The sequence below is a fragment of the Suricata suricatta genome, chromosome 5 (assembly GCF_006229205.1).
Source record: "Suricata suricatta isolate VVHF042 chromosome 5, meerkat_22Aug2017_6uvM2_HiC, whole genome shotgun sequence".
NCBI classification, from domain to species: domain Eukaryota; kingdom Metazoa; phylum Chordata; class Mammalia; order Carnivora; family Herpestidae; genus Suricata; species Suricata suricatta.
In genome coordinates, this window is record NC_043704.1 from 72,886,072 (window position 1) to 72,903,105 (window position 17,034).

At 42.9% G+C, this 17,034-nt stretch overlaps 2 protein-coding genes across 4 annotated transcripts in view; both read left to right on the plus strand.

The window, feature by feature from the left end:
- ACAP2 (ArfGAP with coiled-coil, ankyrin repeat and PH domains 2) overlaps nucleotides 1-5,609 on the plus strand; it is a 155,110-nt gene extending 149,501 nt beyond the window's left edge. For all 3 annotated transcript variants that reach the window (XM_029939606.1, XM_029939608.1, XM_029939607.1), the window contains one exon: nucleotides 1,064-5,609. In XM_029939606.1, coding sequence (XP_029795466.1) covers nucleotides 1,064-1,164 — 101 coding nt within the window. In that variant the 3' untranslated portion in view covers nucleotides 1,165-5,609. The remainder of the gene's footprint in view (nucleotides 1-1,063) is intronic.
- Nucleotides 5,610-10,794: 5,185 nt separating this feature from the next.
- The window catches only part of XXYLT1 (xyloside xylosyltransferase 1), a 158,617-nt gene continuing 152,377 nt past the window's right edge, over nucleotides 10,795-17,034 (plus strand). Inside the window, exon 1 of the mRNA XM_029939609.1 lies at nucleotides 10,795-11,370. Coding sequence (XP_029795469.1) covers nucleotides 10,870-11,370 — 501 coding nt within the window. The 5' untranslated portion in view covers nucleotides 10,795-10,869. The remainder of the gene's footprint in view (nucleotides 11,371-17,034) is intronic.

A 17,034-nucleotide genomic window follows, 5' to 3' on the forward strand; every position in this document is an offset into this window, starting at 1 on the left:
ATGGATGCAAGATATCTTATAGGAAATAATTATAAAACCATGCCACAACAATAATCATTTAAAACACTATTTGATGGTTTAAATCTTGAAAACAGAACTATGCTAAGCTTCTCCGTAAACCTCATGTCTAACAGAAGTATTCATGATGAAAGATTGATCTTGAAAATGAGATTTCACTTCATACAAATCCTTTGTCTGAGGAATGAATCTTTATGTGTGCATATTTAGTTTCTCATGGCAAGAAAATCTATTCAGTCTGCTATAGTATCAATATCTACAATCTACTTCTGAGGGAGCCTGTTTGTATGTACATACATGTGTATTATGCTCATTTAACCGACCTCTTTGGTGTTTACTTCCCTTTTGTCAAAGCATTCTTGCTCATATGACCTACAGTAAGCAAAACACTTCTGACGAAATGGGAAACTGATTTTATAGTCCTTTTCTAGGCGTTGTTATTCTGTAAGCTCCATAAGCAGTGGGTTAGGTGTATTACTTTTAGTTAAGCATTAAAGTTTTAGTAAAGAATTTCTTTTTCACATGCTACTTAAATGAAAATGCTTTTTAACTTGAAGATCATAGTAAAATAGGATTTTTTTTTTTTTGCTCACCTAGTTATCAGTTTGTCTTATTAATAACTTGCATCCATCAGAAGCATTAGTACTTGTTATTGGTCTTTTCTTTTGGCCTTGATCAAGGGAAATATTTATTTAAAGAATGCCTTGTTTACTATACCTCATTTAGAATGACTATTATTTCGGTGTAAATAAATGTATTTCTTTACATTGCTCTAAAACACTTGCATCTTTGCTCTTTTCTAACTCTGAGCTTTCCTCTCTGGCTGCCTCTGAGGTGCTTGTTTCAGGTATAGCTGTTTCTTTTCTTTCACTGTGTGCTTTTCTAGCATTTATATTTAGTGGGTCTTTTTTCTCTCAAAAATGCTCATCTGAGTAAAATTTGAATATGATTAATTATAATATAGTTACTAGCCATAAAATAAATGTTGTTTATTACACTTTTACTGTATACATTTTAAAAGTGTCTTTATTTTACTTTCATGCAGGTGATGAAACCTACCAGGATATTTTTCGTGATTTTTCCCAAATGGCATCCAATAATCCAGAGAAACTAAATCGTTTCCAGCAAGATTCACAGAAATTTTGAGGTTTTTTTTTAAGAAGGGGAAAAGATTAAATTGAATCATCCCCTAATGTACTAATGTGTATATCTGAAAACTCACAGATTTTTACTGCCTTAAATCTACTTAATTTTAGTAGGTATTGAGTGGTTTGGAAAAACAGGTTCCTATTCATTGATATTTTTATAAATTAAAACATAAAGCTCTAATAGTTGGGAGAGGAACCTATCTTAGGACCTCTTTTATTAAAAAAGAAAAAAGCCTGTTTAAAGGACTATTTTTACAGATAAAGTTAATTCCAGACTTAGGCCATCTCTAGGTTACAAGATGCTAAGAGTTTAGACATAATCTCTGTTTTTGCCAATGGGTGGGAGCACAGAGTTTCGCCTCCCGTGCATTGTGCCCAGGGTCACTCCTTCAAGCACGTCTGCATCCAGTGGGAGCCAACTGTCCTGCCTGCCTGAAGAATGTGTCTTTTCTTTAGCTTCCCTGATGATTTTTGGTGGTTCACTTGTGTTTTTGGTAGCCTAGCTGTCATACTCACAATATGTAATTTCATTATCAGAACTAGAGAGTGTGTTTCCCCCATTTGCTCATTAATGTAGCGGTACTCCTTAGAGGTCTGGTGATTGCTGTGTACTTTAATATGCACATAATGGCTGTACAGAGTAGGTAGAACTCAAGTCTTTTAGAGTTATTCCATTTTATGCAGGAACAGAACCTTTAACGATTTTTAAAAAATTTTTTAATCACCAAAAGAATTCTTACTTGAAGAAATTGTAGTCCTTCATTGTTGGGTTAATTTCCTAAAACCTTGACAAATTTATTGATGTAATAAAACTATGTTTCAAAGGTTACTTGAATGTTGCCAAATTATGCTTTCATCAAATTGTAACTTTTAAAGGAAAAGTTGATTTATAAAATAATGTAGAGCATTTTTATATTTGAAACTTGTCCTTTTCAAGATAGATTTTTGCTGTTGCACTGAAAGAAAAATCTCTGAAAAAGAAAAAACTCATGTTTTTCTTAGTTTATACTAAAATATATAATGATAAATTGTTTTTAATTTTTTTCAACATTTTTTCCTGTGTACTTTTATACACAGTGTATATTACTTTAAATTATGCCATCTATATATCTTTAGTAATTGGCTACATGAAACACAGACCCTTGAATTCCAAAACCTTACAGATCTACTAATTTATCATGCAAATGCTATAAATCCATCTGATTCCATCATTGGCATATCTTGTCAGGAGTATAAAATAATTAAGTAATTTGCCTTATGGGGTCCAATAATTGTCAACAATTAGGTTTAATCTTTTATAAGTTGCATGTAAGTAATATTATTGATACCCAATTTCTAAATAAGAGTTTTAAAATTTTGGGTTATCAAACAAGTAGAAAAATTATATTTAATTTGGCAGACAATAAATTTTCTAACATTCCTCATCCCAGTAACTGGAGTTTTATAAGTTGATTGAATATCAAATCAGGATTTGTTTAAACAGGAATTATACTGAAGTAAATTCATGTCACAGAAAAGTTTCCATATCTGTTTCCAAATTGTGTGTATATAATGCTTATTTAGTAACAATCACAGGGCATTAGATAAGGATAAAATATATTTAGGAAATATTTCTAAGAAAATACTAACTTCCACAGCCTATATTTTAATTGCAACAATAACAGGAACATTATGAAATCTTCCCTGTTTCACTTCAGAGTCACAAGTCCTCTGGCTTTGCAAAAGTCTGGTTTGTCACATTTTTATTAGTGTGTACTTTGAAATTGTCCAAAAAGTTCAAGGATAAGGAAATATGTTTAAAACAAACAGAAAGAAAAAGAGGGCCTCACCTTTCCTTTGTAGTGCCTATTCCTGAATAATAAGTAACAATATGTGAAATTATTCCGAAGCCTAGTAGAATTAGAATATAGACTTCCTGTTTAATCATGGGGCTTCACTTCTGAAGCTCCTGACCTTTATCTGAGGAAGCCTTGGGCAGTTTGGCTTTTGGATCCAGCCATTGGTGCTTCAGATCACCTCCGAGGCCTTTCCTTGCCAAGGCAATTCCTTAGGACACTCTTACCTCCGGTGGCTTGAATCACGAGTTGTGATGTAGTAGTAATTAGGGTCTACTTAAATTTAATGGTTAGAGATGTATTTGAAGTGCACTCACTAAAGATGAGTGTGGTTCTGAGTATCTTCAGAGAAAGCTAAATCTTTAACAGTGTACCAAGTATGGCAAATGAAAATACATTCCTGTGGCTTGATTTCTTAAACATATCAAGACTCAATTTGGATGAAATTTGGCAGAAATGATGCAGTAAATATAGCAAGGCTTTAAAGTAAATTACTAGTTATAAATAGTCACAAAGTAGATAAACTCTTACCAAGGTGAATTTAGCTGTGTCAACTAATAGCTTTTATGTAGTATGTAACACATCTGAGTTTTAGTATTCTGTGAGTTACTCAATGCATTATGAGAAATTATAGTGTAAACATTGTTAATCATACTTTTGGACTTTGTAAGTCTGTATGCTTGCCCTTTGTTTTCTTTCCCTACCTGATCTGCTTATTATATTAGTTTCTGATTCCTAGTCAATATTCTAGTAGGTCACTATCAGCCCACTAAGTTAAAAGATTAACATCAAATTAAGAATAGCAGTACTAACTATGAGGAACTCATAAAATGCAGACTCACATGCTAGAACTAGACTAATGGTAATTGAGAAGTTATTTGCAGTGTTTCCTTGTAACACCTATATGTTTAAGAGTTCTAAGGTATTTAAAAATTACCTTTGTTACAATACTTAGAAATTCAGAAATGTTAGGGATTCACTACATTACAGTGTTTGTCTAATTTATATGGATCCTCACTATAGATTTTAATGAACTTTGATGTTTACTTTCCAAAACATATAATTTAATTTGGAATATGTACTTTGGTTCTTCATGAGTGCATTTTGAAAAAAAGAGTTATACTTTCACAGGCTGGACAACTTAAGTTTGTGATGTGTTAAGCAGTATTTTAAAAAATATAATTCTACACATGTAAAGTAGGTGACAAAAACCAAATTGTATTTAGGACTAAATTTACTACCCATTTTGAATAGTAAGACATTCCCATACCACTCTTAGATTGTCATATTCACTTTTCTGTTTAATAGCACTTTTGACCATGGACAGGAGCAGGAAAAGGGATATGTTCTTATAGAATGTCCAGAATGACTTCAGACCTGCATGATATAGTGCAAAGAGCACTGACTAGTAGTTACTCCCCTTTTCGGAATCAAAGCTTCTCACAAATAAAATGAGTGGAGGAAACATGGTAGAATGATAACAGCATCCCGTTGTCTTCTCTTCTGCTCACAGCGTACTTTGATACTACTCTGTCTCACTAGGACTTCTGAAGACTGCCACCGTGTCTCTTCTTTGATCCTGGGCTGCTCCTCTTGTTTTGCAGAGGGGAGTCACTGATTTGCTGGTCGGTGGACCAGCTGACGCCAGAGCCCCTGTCTGACTTGACTACTAGTCAGAGGCACTTTACGTGTATCGTGAAGTAAATTGAAATCATAAAGCAGCAAAATCTGATAATGGCTGCCAGCTTTCCTTGTGTTTTGATAACAGATACTCCACAAATATTCTGAAGAACCTGGATATAAAATTATCTTGAAGGAATAGATTAGGATTTGAAGACATTAAATTGTAGGAAGTATTACATTTTTGTAAAAACAAACATTAATGAAAGTAAAACATGGTATGGTAATTTTAATTCACCATATACTTACCAAAGTCTTGATATTTCGAAATGAAATGTAACCTAGGGCTTAGACTCAGTTTGACTATAAATACGATTTTGTGGACATCTTTTTTTTATTTACATACGTTTATCCACTTAACTGAAATAAGGAGAAGGAAGCCAGGTTTGATTAAATAAACTTTTCTCTGCATTGGTATTTTCACTGACTTATGTTCTAGATTTTCTTATTTTTCCTCAACAACCCCCTGCCTTGGGTGTTAATTTTAAACAGGGAAAGCTTGCTGCATTATAAATATTGCTGGCAACACTTATTTTACACAAAGGCCTAAAGGTTAACTTTTGGAAATGATGAGTTACCTTTCTATATGTGTTTACTTGTGCTTTGTGATATTTCTGGATCATTCCAGTCATAAAGACTTATTACATGTAATATTTCTTGCTACCTGTGAAAAGGCGTTATTTTAAAGAATGTATAACCAACACTCCATTTACTTTTTATTAGTATGTAGAGGATTTGTATCTAATTCATGACTGTAGTTTTGCTGTAGTTTGTCATTGTAAATGGAGCAAAGTACATTATCTTTATAGTTATTCTAAAATGTACATTATGTAAGAATTGTAAATATTATACTTGATTAAATACTTTGTATGCTGAAGAATTATGATAATAAGTCAATAAAAATCTCACCTCTGGCATAGTTCTTTTATGCTCAGACTTGCACTTCATTGTGGACTACAACTGTAGACATAGCTGTTAACAACTGTCATGTTTTGTTTGTAAAGTTACTTTTTAATGTTTATTTTTACTTTTGAGAGAGACAGAGACAGAGTGCAAGCAGGGGAGGGGACAGAAAGAGAGGGAAACACAGAATCTGAAGTAGGCTCCAGGCTCCGAGCTGTCAGCACAGAGCCCTATGTGGGTCTTGAACCCATGAACTCTGAGATCATGACCTGAGCCAAAGTCGGATGCCCAACTGACTGAGCCACTTAGGAGCCCCACAAACTGTCATGTTTAAAGTCTTGTATTCCTTTCCAACTTTGTCCAGTTGATCCAGTTGATTCTATTTGCTGATTGCTTCAATCAGGAAATCCATTCTGATTATTTATTTATGTATGTATGTATGTATGACAGTGCATGAGAGCAGGGGAGGGGCAGTGGGAGAGGGAGAGAGAGAATCTTGAGAACACTGACTTGGGCTGAAATCAAGAGTCAGAGGTTTAACTGGCTGACCACCCAGCTGTCCCCATTTTGATCTTCTAAATATTTTCTTCCAGATTACAGACCTATATGCTCTCGTTTCATGGTTAAAAACAACAAAGGCTTTGTGTGTATGTGTATGGGAGGGGAGCCCTAGTGCTAACTATTTTCCATTGTGATTGACATCTGATGAATTCCCAATCTAGGCAGCACATTTGCACTCGTTCTTTTAGTAAACAAAAACATGTTTTTAGATGAATTGAGACAGAAAGAACGGAGGGTTGAAAGAACAGACCTGGAAGTGAATCGCCTGCTTTTGCCTGAAGCGGATTAAAAGCAGACACATAATACATTTCAATTTGACTTGATTTATTTATTCCACTTCATTTTCAGAATAGTTCTGTGAAGAAGAGAACCCACACCTCTAGTTGGTACATTTTTAAATTAAAATAACCTGCTTTTACCTATTGCAAAACAATGCTTTTTCATTGTAGAAAAATGTTTAACTTATAATAAGTGAAAAAGATAATCCTCCACAATTCCGTCATCTGCCTGTGCTCTCCAATATGGTCTCTACAAGCCACATGTGGCTATTGAAATTAATTAAAATAAGACAAAATTGAGAGTTCAGTTCATCTGTGGCACTGCTACATTTTAAGGGCTTAGCCATGTGCCTAGTGACTACTGTTTTGAACAGGACAGATTATAAAACATGTGCATCATTGTAGGAAGTTCTGTTGAATAGTTCTTAGGGGGAAACTTCCTTCCTCGGTATTTATCTTTTCAGAACATTGGGTGTGTGTATTTATGTTGATATACAATGGGATCATACTATTTTGTTACCTGCTTCTTTCACTCAATAAATGGGGAAAAGATTTCAACGTCCTCAAGTGTTCTATATCGAAGGATTAAAAAAATTTTTTAGAATTGAAAATTTCAAACATATACAACATAGAATTACAATAGCTAGTAGCTCAGGGCTAATGTTTTATGAATATTCCCACCCATTTTTTCTCTTCCCCAGATTTAATTTTGAATCAAGTCTCAGACATTTCACTAACAAGTCATTCAGTACGTATCTCTAAAAGAAAAAAGGCAATCACATCACACTTCCTTAAATTATAAAACTATAGAGTCAGTATTCACATTGTTCCAAATGTATCAAATATGCTCTTCAAAAATAGATTCTTCAAATCACAACTTCTAAAAGTTCCATTCACTGCAGTTGGCTAATATGTCTCTTGAGTCTCTAAGTGCACAAATTCTTCCGTTTATTTGTAAACATTTCCACCTGCAGTCTGTGAAGATATCACTGTTAATGTTTAACCACTTCATCGATGAACATTTGATTCCAATTTCTTGCCACTCTAAATCTAGCTCTGCTTTATCCTTATGGCTAAATATTTTCATACATTCTTAATTATTTCCTCAGGACAAATTACTAGAAGTAAAAATGCAGGCTCACAACGGGTGGGCACATTTTTGAGGTTCATTCAATGAGTCAGGCACTGTTAGGTACTGGGGATATTATGGTTAAAAAAAAAAGATGTACTTCCAATTTCTTGGGATCTTGCCTTTCTCCACCTGCAGTGGAGAAAGATGGGACTGGACAGTTTATAGTTGACTCTCATGGAATTGTTGGACAATAGTGCCTCACCTGGACACTGGATAGGATGGTGTTCAGAGACCACTCATCAAGGCAGTGACATCTAAGTCAAGATTGTACACAGAAAGAGAGATTGGCTGTGTGAAGATCTAATGCAGTGCGTTACAAACTTCGGTCTGTCAAAGATTCAGTATTGAGGATGGGGCTCAATGAAGATACATAGGGCTTGAGTCTGTGTTTTTACCAAGCTCCTCAAGTGCTTGCAATGCCACACACAATCTGAGAGCCACTGTCTCCAAGAGAACCTCTCATCTGCGTAGGAGAGAACCGAGAGTTCTCTTAAGAGGCCAGCAAGATTTTAGCGTTGCCAGAGTGCCCTCCAGAAAAGTAACCCCTCCTTCTGCTGTAAAGGAAAGTGTCTGTCCCTCTGTATCCTTAACAATATTGGGCACTAGTCAACATGAAAAAAATATAATCCAACGTTACAGATGGAAAAAACAATTCTAATCTTCGGTCAGAAGTCTTGAGTACCTGACCAAAGTTAAAGTTAGAACTGAAGAGTTATTGTGGTTACCAACGTTCTTTGTCTATTTAGCCATGTCATTATATACCCAGCTAGATCGATGTTAAGCTTAGAAAACAGCCCATGTCACCATCTGACACACTACATGTTTCTAATTTCTCTGTTTTCCCCTGCTAGAATATAAGCTCTATGAGGGCAGGGACTTCTGTTTCTTTTCACTGCTGTGTCCTCAGATGCTACTGTGCTTGACATATAGTCGTCACTTGTTACCTCTTGAATAAATGACTGGCTGCTTTCATTCAACTAATTGATTTAGTTTCCAGTCAGCAATATATTTCAGGGATCTACAACGTTAATTTTTTTTTACGGTTAAGTAATTGGAATGAAGAAGCTACAACATGGAAATGAGACTAGCCTCTTGAGTTTTTCCCTGTGTGTTTACAGAATTTGTATGTAAAATTTAAATTATCTTGTTATTAATTTCTTATCTATAAATTCCAGGAGTAGTGATCTTATAAAGGCTGAAAAATAAAATATTTGTTGAATAAATTATAGAATAAGTGGCAGAAGGAAAAACCACGTTATTGATGGTGTGGGGCACTAAAAGGCACCAAGAGGAATTATTTTTCTCATATTAATAAACAACAAAATGTAATATAACTGTAGCACACTGCTGTGGGGATTCTGTGGGGCATATAAGAAAGGCTTAATGGAGATTTGTGGCTTGGTATTTGTAATTACCCTAGAAAAGCTATGGTCTCTGAATTATATTTTGGTACTTGTTGGATATTTTAGACTCCTTGTAGAGTTTGGTGTTTCTAGCATAGTTTATATTGTTTGCTAAGTGTCAGGCTCAGTTTTTTTATTTTAAATTAATGTTTATTTTAGAGAGAGAGAGAAAGAGAGACAGTGTGAGCAGGGGAGGGGCAGAGAGAGGGAGACACAAGCAGGTTCCAAGCTCCAAGCTGTTGGCACAGAGCCCGATGTGGGGCTTGATCCCACAAACCATGAGATCATGACCGGAGCAGAAGTTGGATGCTCAACCGACTGAGCCCCCCAGCTGCCCCCCAGGCACAGGTTTAACTAGTTCTTATGTATTTTCTCTCATAACCCTAGGAGGTATAGGTGCTTTTATTAACCCTGTTTTACATATGGGTGTAACTGTAGCTTGAATTAAGTAACTTTTCTGACGTCTAATATTTGCATTGCTAGAACTGGACTTAACTCTTGGAGAGCTTGCTCTTGTAACCACAGTGTCTGCTAAAAGTTGTGGTAAAATATACACAATTCAGAGCTCAAATTATTGCTTTCCGTGTTAATCTTGGCAAAAGCCTGGGCATGGGAAGCAGTTAAGACTTGGGTTGAGATCTGATTCCACTGCTTATTAGCCAACTAGATTTGGGTAATATACTGCTCTGAATCTCGGTTAACTCAGTTGTAAAGTGCAAATAAATAGCTCTTCTTAGGGTTGGGTGGATTAAATGAATTCAAGTAAGAGCCTATCGCGCAAGTGGAGTTAATTCAGCTATCAGTGGTTCTGGGTACCATGCTTTGACCAATAACAGCGTGGCACAATAAACTGCTGAGTGATAACTTGTATGTGCATTTGCCCGTGCATTTTCACTTCCGCGTCTGTCAAGCATGCAGATCATTTGTACATGTTTAAATGCTATATAGTATTATCATCAGTCCTTAGAAGACAAGTTAATGAGTCATTACGGTAGTTGTCAGTGTCTAATTGTCTAAGGTCAAAACCGCCATTCTGTGATTGTGGGCAATCAGTATGCCTGAGTTAAAATTTTGAAAGCCTACATGGTACATCTTAAGGCTCCTTTCAAGCGTTAGTCTGTTAAAAAAAGAGAGAAAAGAAAGGAAAAGAAAAAAGAAAAGAGAAGAGAAAGGAAAATCAAGTAAAAGAAAAGAAGAGGAAAAAGAAAAGAAAAAAGACTTTGCATCTGGTGTCACTCCCCTGGGGCTCTGGAATCTCTCCGAAGTCTGCGCAGCGGGGTCCCCCTGCTGGCCACAGCCTTCACATAGCCTTCGGTCAGCCTCAGGTGCCCGTGGGCTGGGCAGGCCCTTTCCATCCCAGAAAAAGCCCTCATTTACCGTGAATGAGGAAGAAGCTTGCAAGTTTAAATTCCCTAGCCCCAGTCTGTCTCCCAAATGTGAAGGGAGTCGGGGAGAGGACTCAAAGCCTCCCAACATTCGGGGGAGAAAGGTACAGAGATAAAATTTCTCCCTTTGTGCATCCGGTTTTGTCTTTTTGCTAAGCAAAGGTCCTGCGTTGGGGCGCCTCCATACCTTTCGAGGCTCAACTTCGATTCCTAGCGTTTGTGGCTGAGCATTTAGGACGGTCAGTTTTAACAGACCTTACAGCCCGCTCGCTGGCTTTCTCGAAGTCTGAATACTTTACCCGCCGGCTCGGTCCTTCCCAGCTCGAATCCCTCTAAATCTAGGACCCTGCGGCTGCCCGGCGGTCCTGGTTCCGCCTCCCCGCGCATCAGCGCCCGAGGATTGGCTTGGGGCAGCGCGGCACCGCCCCCGCTATGGCCGCTCTCCGCCGCCTTGGCTACTAAGTGGCTGCCAGGTGCTGGTCTCGGCTCTAGCTCTCCGGCTTCTCGGTCCGCCGGCCCGTGGCGCATGGGTCGGCGAGGCGGGCCCCCATGCGCTCGGGCCATGGCGCGCCTGGGCGCTGTGCGCTCCCACTACTGCGCGCTGCTGCTGGCCGCAGCGCTGGCCGTCTGTGCCTTCTACTACCTCGGCTCGGGCCGGGAGACCTTCTCCAGCGCCACCAAGAGGCTGAAGGAGGCCCGCTCCGGAGCCCCCGCCGCACCCTCGCCGCCCGCGCTGGAGGTGGCGCGGGGCTCAGTGGCGCCGGCCCCCGGCGCCAAGGCCAAGAGCCTGGAGGGCGGCGGGGCCGTGCCGGTGGACTATCACCTGCTGATGATGTTCACCAAGGCGGAACACAATGCCGCGCTGCAGGCCAAGGCCCGCGTCGCGCTCCGCTCCCTGCTGCGCCTCGCTAAGTTCGAGGCGCACGAGGTGCTTAACCTGCACTTCGTGAGCGAAGAGGCCAGCCGCGAGGTGGCCAAGGCCCTGCTGCGAGAGCTGCTGCCACCCGCCGCCGGCTTCAAGTTCAAGGTGAGCGGGGCCGCGGCCGAGGGCCCTCGGTGGATGCCCACCACCGCGCTCCCCCCTCTTCTCGCTTTGCCCTAAACGGGCGTTTGCTGTCCTCTGGGGGCGTCGTCTGGGGGGCGTGTCCAGGAGTGCGGTGCACTGGGCTGGTGCTTTAGTGGAGCCGCGGTGTCAACTGACTACCCCTGATTTAGTCGCCCCTCCTTAAGTTCCCGTTCCCCCGATTATTGGCTCGCCCACCACCCCCCACCCCGTCTCTGGTAGCGTTGCAGGATTCAGCACTGCCTTCACCGCCTGCACTTCTTTTTATTCTACTCAGGCTTTGATTTTTTTCGGTTGGACCAGGTCTTTTGAAGGCACCAGTAGACATCCTGTGCTGAGTCTGCTGGACAGGGTCTTAGTGAGGTCGCTTGAATTGCTGAAATCGTAGTGACATTTCTCCTAGGTCTTAAGGTATTTCGGTCAGAACTGGCTAAACCCAAACCCAGACAGCGTGAAAACACCTCATCCCCTGTCTGATCTTCTTCCCAACTTTTGAGGGTCAGGGACCCATTTAGAGAAGCAACCAGTTTCTCCAACGGAAGGAGAACCTCTGAGAGCTACAGATGTGTATGATCTGGGGAGAGCACAGTAGAGTTGGCCACCTTGTTCCAGGCTGGACCAACTGCGTCCTCGGCAGCTCCCACCTCCCCCCATCATCTCCCTTGATTTCCTGGCTCTTCTTGTCAGGGAGTCCGTTCTGGACTGAGTGTTAATTCAGTCCAGTTGCTAGCCTCATTTTGACCCAATGGTTGCACAGAGGCGATTCAAGCTCTGATTTTTGGATAGGACTAGTAGGTGATCTTACAGGATGAAGACTGATGGTGGGGGAGCGGCAGTGAGGCAAGAGTTACAGTGCTCCATGTGTTTGTGCCCAGTGAGTGGCCAGTAGAGCTGCTGTCAGGATCCTGGAAGGTTCCATGGCCTTCGGTGGCTCTTTGATACCTACAGAATCAAGTCCCAACTTCTAGGAAGGCCGACTGTGCTGTGGGCCTGGCGCTCCTCTCCAGCCTCTGCTTCTCATCCTCCTGTGTGCACCTTAGATCGACTGTGTCGAATGTGCCTTTACACAAGCTGTACTCTCTGCCCAGGATGTCCTTCCTTTCCTCCAGGACCCTTGGGAATGTCCCTCAACTTGGGGACAGTCTGTGCTCAGCCCTCCAGAGCTTTTCATTCTTGCTTCTCCTCCACAGCATACAAGGTCTATGTCCTGCCCAGAACAAGTGAGCCTGTCCAGAGCACCCACCGTAATCAGGGAAGGGCACTTGGGCCTGGACTTCATGCGGTAGGAGGCCAAGAATTCAGGTCCTTGGGACCCTTGGGACCTACTGTCTGATCTGGGGTTTTTCAGCCTGGGAAGAAGCATTAAGACCTCCATGCTGGCTGTCTCACTGAGGAAGCTATTGACAAACAGGCGACACTGAAATGCAGCTTCTCCGGCTTGTCAGAGCAGCAGGCACCTGGTATGTGAATGAAACCTGAACGAGGTGGACAGTCTGGGAAGGAGGTGATCGTGGACACCTGTCCTACAACGAGAGGCTCTTTGGAAAGATAGGGGCACCTGGGTGGCTCAGTCAGTTAAGTGTCTGATTCTTGATGTCAGCTCAGGTCATGATCTCGCAGTTCATGAGTTGGAGCCCCCCGTTGGGCTCCGTGCTGATGGTGCAGAGCCTGCTTGGGATTCTATCCCTGCTTCTGCTCTGCTCGCCTGTGCATGTGAGCCCGAACGAGCGCGCTCTCTCTTTCCCCCCCCCCTCTCTCTCTCTCAAAATAAATAAACATTAGAAAAAAAGATAGACTTACATTTTATACTGTAGGATTTAGAGAACAGTGTTCTGTACCAAACACGTTTACTAGTGGAAGTCTTTTATAATGTATTCATGAAATAACTGGAGTATCTTGTGTGTCAGTGCGCGCTTCTCATGAGAAACCTGTCATTGATCTATAGGGAACATGGTATTATTGTATCCTATACAGTAGACTTTGGATAATTTCACAGATAACACCGATAATGTGTTAAAATTATAAGGCAAAACCCATAACATAGGTCAGGGATCCTCCTTTAGATGAATCGCACCAATATATGAGTGATTGGTAAACGCTGTGAGGGCCTCGATGTGCAGATGAAATGTTCAAGTGTTAGCCATGAGTAATTCCTCACCATTTCCTGACTGTATTCTGTTCCCGTAGATCATTTTTCAAAGGACAGATGAGCACATTTGTTTGTTTGGTTTTATTCTGCAATTAAATGGAGATAGAATTTACATGCCATAAAACTCCCCCCTTTAAAATAGTTCAGTGGATTTTAACATTCTCAAGTCCATTCATCCATGATCACTAATTCCAGAACATTCCATCACCCCTGAAAGAAACCCCGTACCAATTAACAGTCACTCCCCTGTCCCCATTTTATCTCACACTGGCAAGTACGAAACCGCTCTCCAGCTCTATAAATTTGTCTGTTCTGAATATTTTTCATAATAATGGACTCATTCAGTGTGTGACCTTCTGTATCTGGCTTCTTTCACTCAGCATGTAGCTGTACTCCATCCTTTCTTATGGTTGAATAATATTCCGTTGTATGGACGTGCCACATTTATCCATTCATTAATTGATGGACATTTGGGTGGCTTTCACTTTTTGGCTATTGTGAAAAATACTTCTGTGAACATTTGTGTATGAGTTTTTATGTGTATGTGTGTGTGTGTGTGTGTGTGTATGTGTGTGTGTGTGTGTGTGTGTTCAGATCCCTTGGGTGTGTACCCAGGCATGGAGTGCCTAGGTCCCGTGTTAACCTTTGACGAAACGCTAGCCTGTTTTCCAAAGCGGCTACACTGTCCTTCGTCCCTCCCAGCAGGGTACGAGGAATCCAGTGTTTCCACATCCTCACCAGCACTTGTTGTCCTTTTTTTGTTGTTGTTAATGTTTTTTTTATTTTGAGAGTGACTTGGGGGTGCATGATTTGGGAGGGGCAGAGAGAGAGAAGAGAGAGAATTTCAAGCAAGCTCCACACTCGAAGTGTGCAGCCCGACACGGGGCTCGATGTCACAAAGAGTGAGATCATGACCTGAGACAAAATTGAGAGTCAGAAGCTCAACCAAATGAGCCACCCAGGCGCCCTTGTTGTCTGTCTTGCTGATCATGCCATGCTCGACAGTGTGAAGTAACATCTCATTGTGGTTTTGATTTGCATTTTCCTAATGACTAATGGTGAGATGCTTACATATTGATAAGGACAACTGTGTGAATGCATTTGGTAATTTTTCTTATGTGTTTACCAAAATGCATTTTACAAGAAAAGCCAGGTGTCTTGACTCTCCCCTCCCCACCTGGAGAGATGTTATAACATCCCTGGAAACACTTGTATTCTGAAGTATAGCGTTTAGAAATTTCTGCTGTGTATAGTAATTTCCCTAAAATCAATGAGATGGTGTTACTCACGTGAGGTCTTTATCAGGACCATAACTGTAACATTTGTTCAGCGCTTTAGTGTTTATAAAAGTGCTTTCACCAACACCTCATTTGCGCATCACTGTGACAGGGGAAGGAGCGAGGCTGATAGGTCAGGTCACGTACCTGAGCCCTCAGACAAAGTCATGGGGCTGGACTGTGTGACATGGTCAGGTCACGTACCTGAGCCCTCAGACAGAGTCATGGGGCTGGACTGTGTGACATGCTTTAGGGAGGAGTTGATGCCCACAAGAGTGGGAGCTAGTGAGGGCTGGCCCACCTCGCAGTCTGTATCACCCCGTCTGGAGGCCCCAGTGACATCAGTCTGAACAAAGACCGAGCTGCTGAAGGGCAGAGTAAACCCCCCTTGCCTTCCCAGAACACTGCGGAATCACCAAGCTGTGGAACCGGAAGGAAGCTCTGAATCTCTGGGCACAGTGTCCTCCAGGTGAGTTGACAGCCTGGGGTGGAGCGGGTGGTGACGTAATCAGTGCCGCACAGAGGAGCTGGGGTTAGAACCAGCCCCTGCCCTTCGGCCTTCTGTTTGGGCATCAGTGTTATCAGCAGCCTCTGCTCCCTTTTTGGAGAGTGGGTTGAGAGCCAGCTCACCCATCCCCACCCCCCAGCAAGAGCTTGCCAGGTGCTGGGCCTGTATTCACCCATTCCAAGTGGACCTCACTGCACTGTGTCCCCACGGACACACTTTCTGGCTGGGGAGGGGAAGCCAGAGTCCTGCTGGTTGTTGGGGGCTAGCCTTCCAGCAGCCTTGTACCTGAGAGGGACCAAGGGGTCAGCCCTGGGGGAGCTTTATCTCTGGAGGGAACCCATGTGGTGTGTCCACTGCTGGGGGGTGGGGGGGGATGTGCTGGAGGGAGCTCCCTCCAGAGTAAGTGCGCAGGCCTCCAGGCCACAAGATCAGGAGGTGGAGTAGCTACAGGAGTGCAGCCCACACTGGGCCACCAGCCTCCCCTGCCTGTCCCACCTTGCCTGAGACCCAGTAAGGGGAGAGCTGCTCGCTTGCTCCGCAAATCCCCTCCCAGGCCTGAGTAGCTGCATGTGGCTCTCCGCGCGGCCACTGGAGGGCGCCCGTGCCTCATGTTTGCTCGCCTGGGCCCGCACTGCTCTCCCACCACCTTGGGGCTCACGCAGAGCTGTTTTTGTTCTTTCTCCACACGCGTTCCCCCCCCCCCCCGGCGTCTCCCTCCAGGTTTTAGAAAGGAAGATTGAAATGAAAAGGAGTCTGCCTGGCGATCGGATCGTGGGCAGTCATTTCCTTCCTGTGCCCGGTGTAAGCCTGCTTTGATGAGGCCCTTTGAAAAGAGGTGGATGAAACCGAAGCTGGATGGTTGCATTCGGGTGGAGAAGACATCAGTGCTTTTTGGCGTCACAGTCTGAGGGACCAGTGTGCATGGGTGCGGGGGCGGCGGCAGGGTGTCTGCGCATCCCGAGCCTCCTCCTGCCTGCCCTGTCCCCTCCAAATGACCCCCGGCCTGGCCCTGCCCGCAGCGTTTCAGCTTCCCAGGGTGTATCCACAGGAGATCCGTATCCCACCTCATGTGGGTGGGCCATCTGGCGGAAGGGAGGCGGCCTGCCCCTTAGGGGAAAGAGTAGTCCCTCTTCCCCACCTGAGAGACAGCTGGGCTCAGTCTGCACCCCAGGTATCCTGGCACGTGGTGGAAAGTTGGAGGAGTGGTCGGAGTGTCCAGTCTTGACAGGCCGGCTTGGTGGGGAGGACGGCACTGCCCTGCTGTCGGCCGGGTGGTCACTGTGTCCCTGTCACTTGACTGCACGGAGCGGGGCTTTTTACTGGAGGCAACGCTGTGTACCCAGCCCTGTTTTAGGTGCTTGTTCTGAGCAGCGGAGCCAGGCCCCCTGAGCTGGCACAAAGCCTACTGTTAACATAATGCGCTTTAAATTAAAGCCATTTGTTTTATTTATTGGGGTGATTACTGTTAAGCAGCCCCTTGCAGTGATCCTTCTGTGGGTGGGACCGAGTGTCTCTGGAGGGCTGGCCTCTCTTGCCCTGCATAGGTCCCGCCAACCTGGGACTGCACTTTCCCCCTCTGGCCTCTTCTTCCTCTCCTCGCTGGAGCTCACCGCCGCTTCTGTCCCCAGCAGAGGCTGTACTGTGCCAGCCAGGGGAGGAGCCCAAGACCTGGGCTCCTGTGCAATATGTGACAT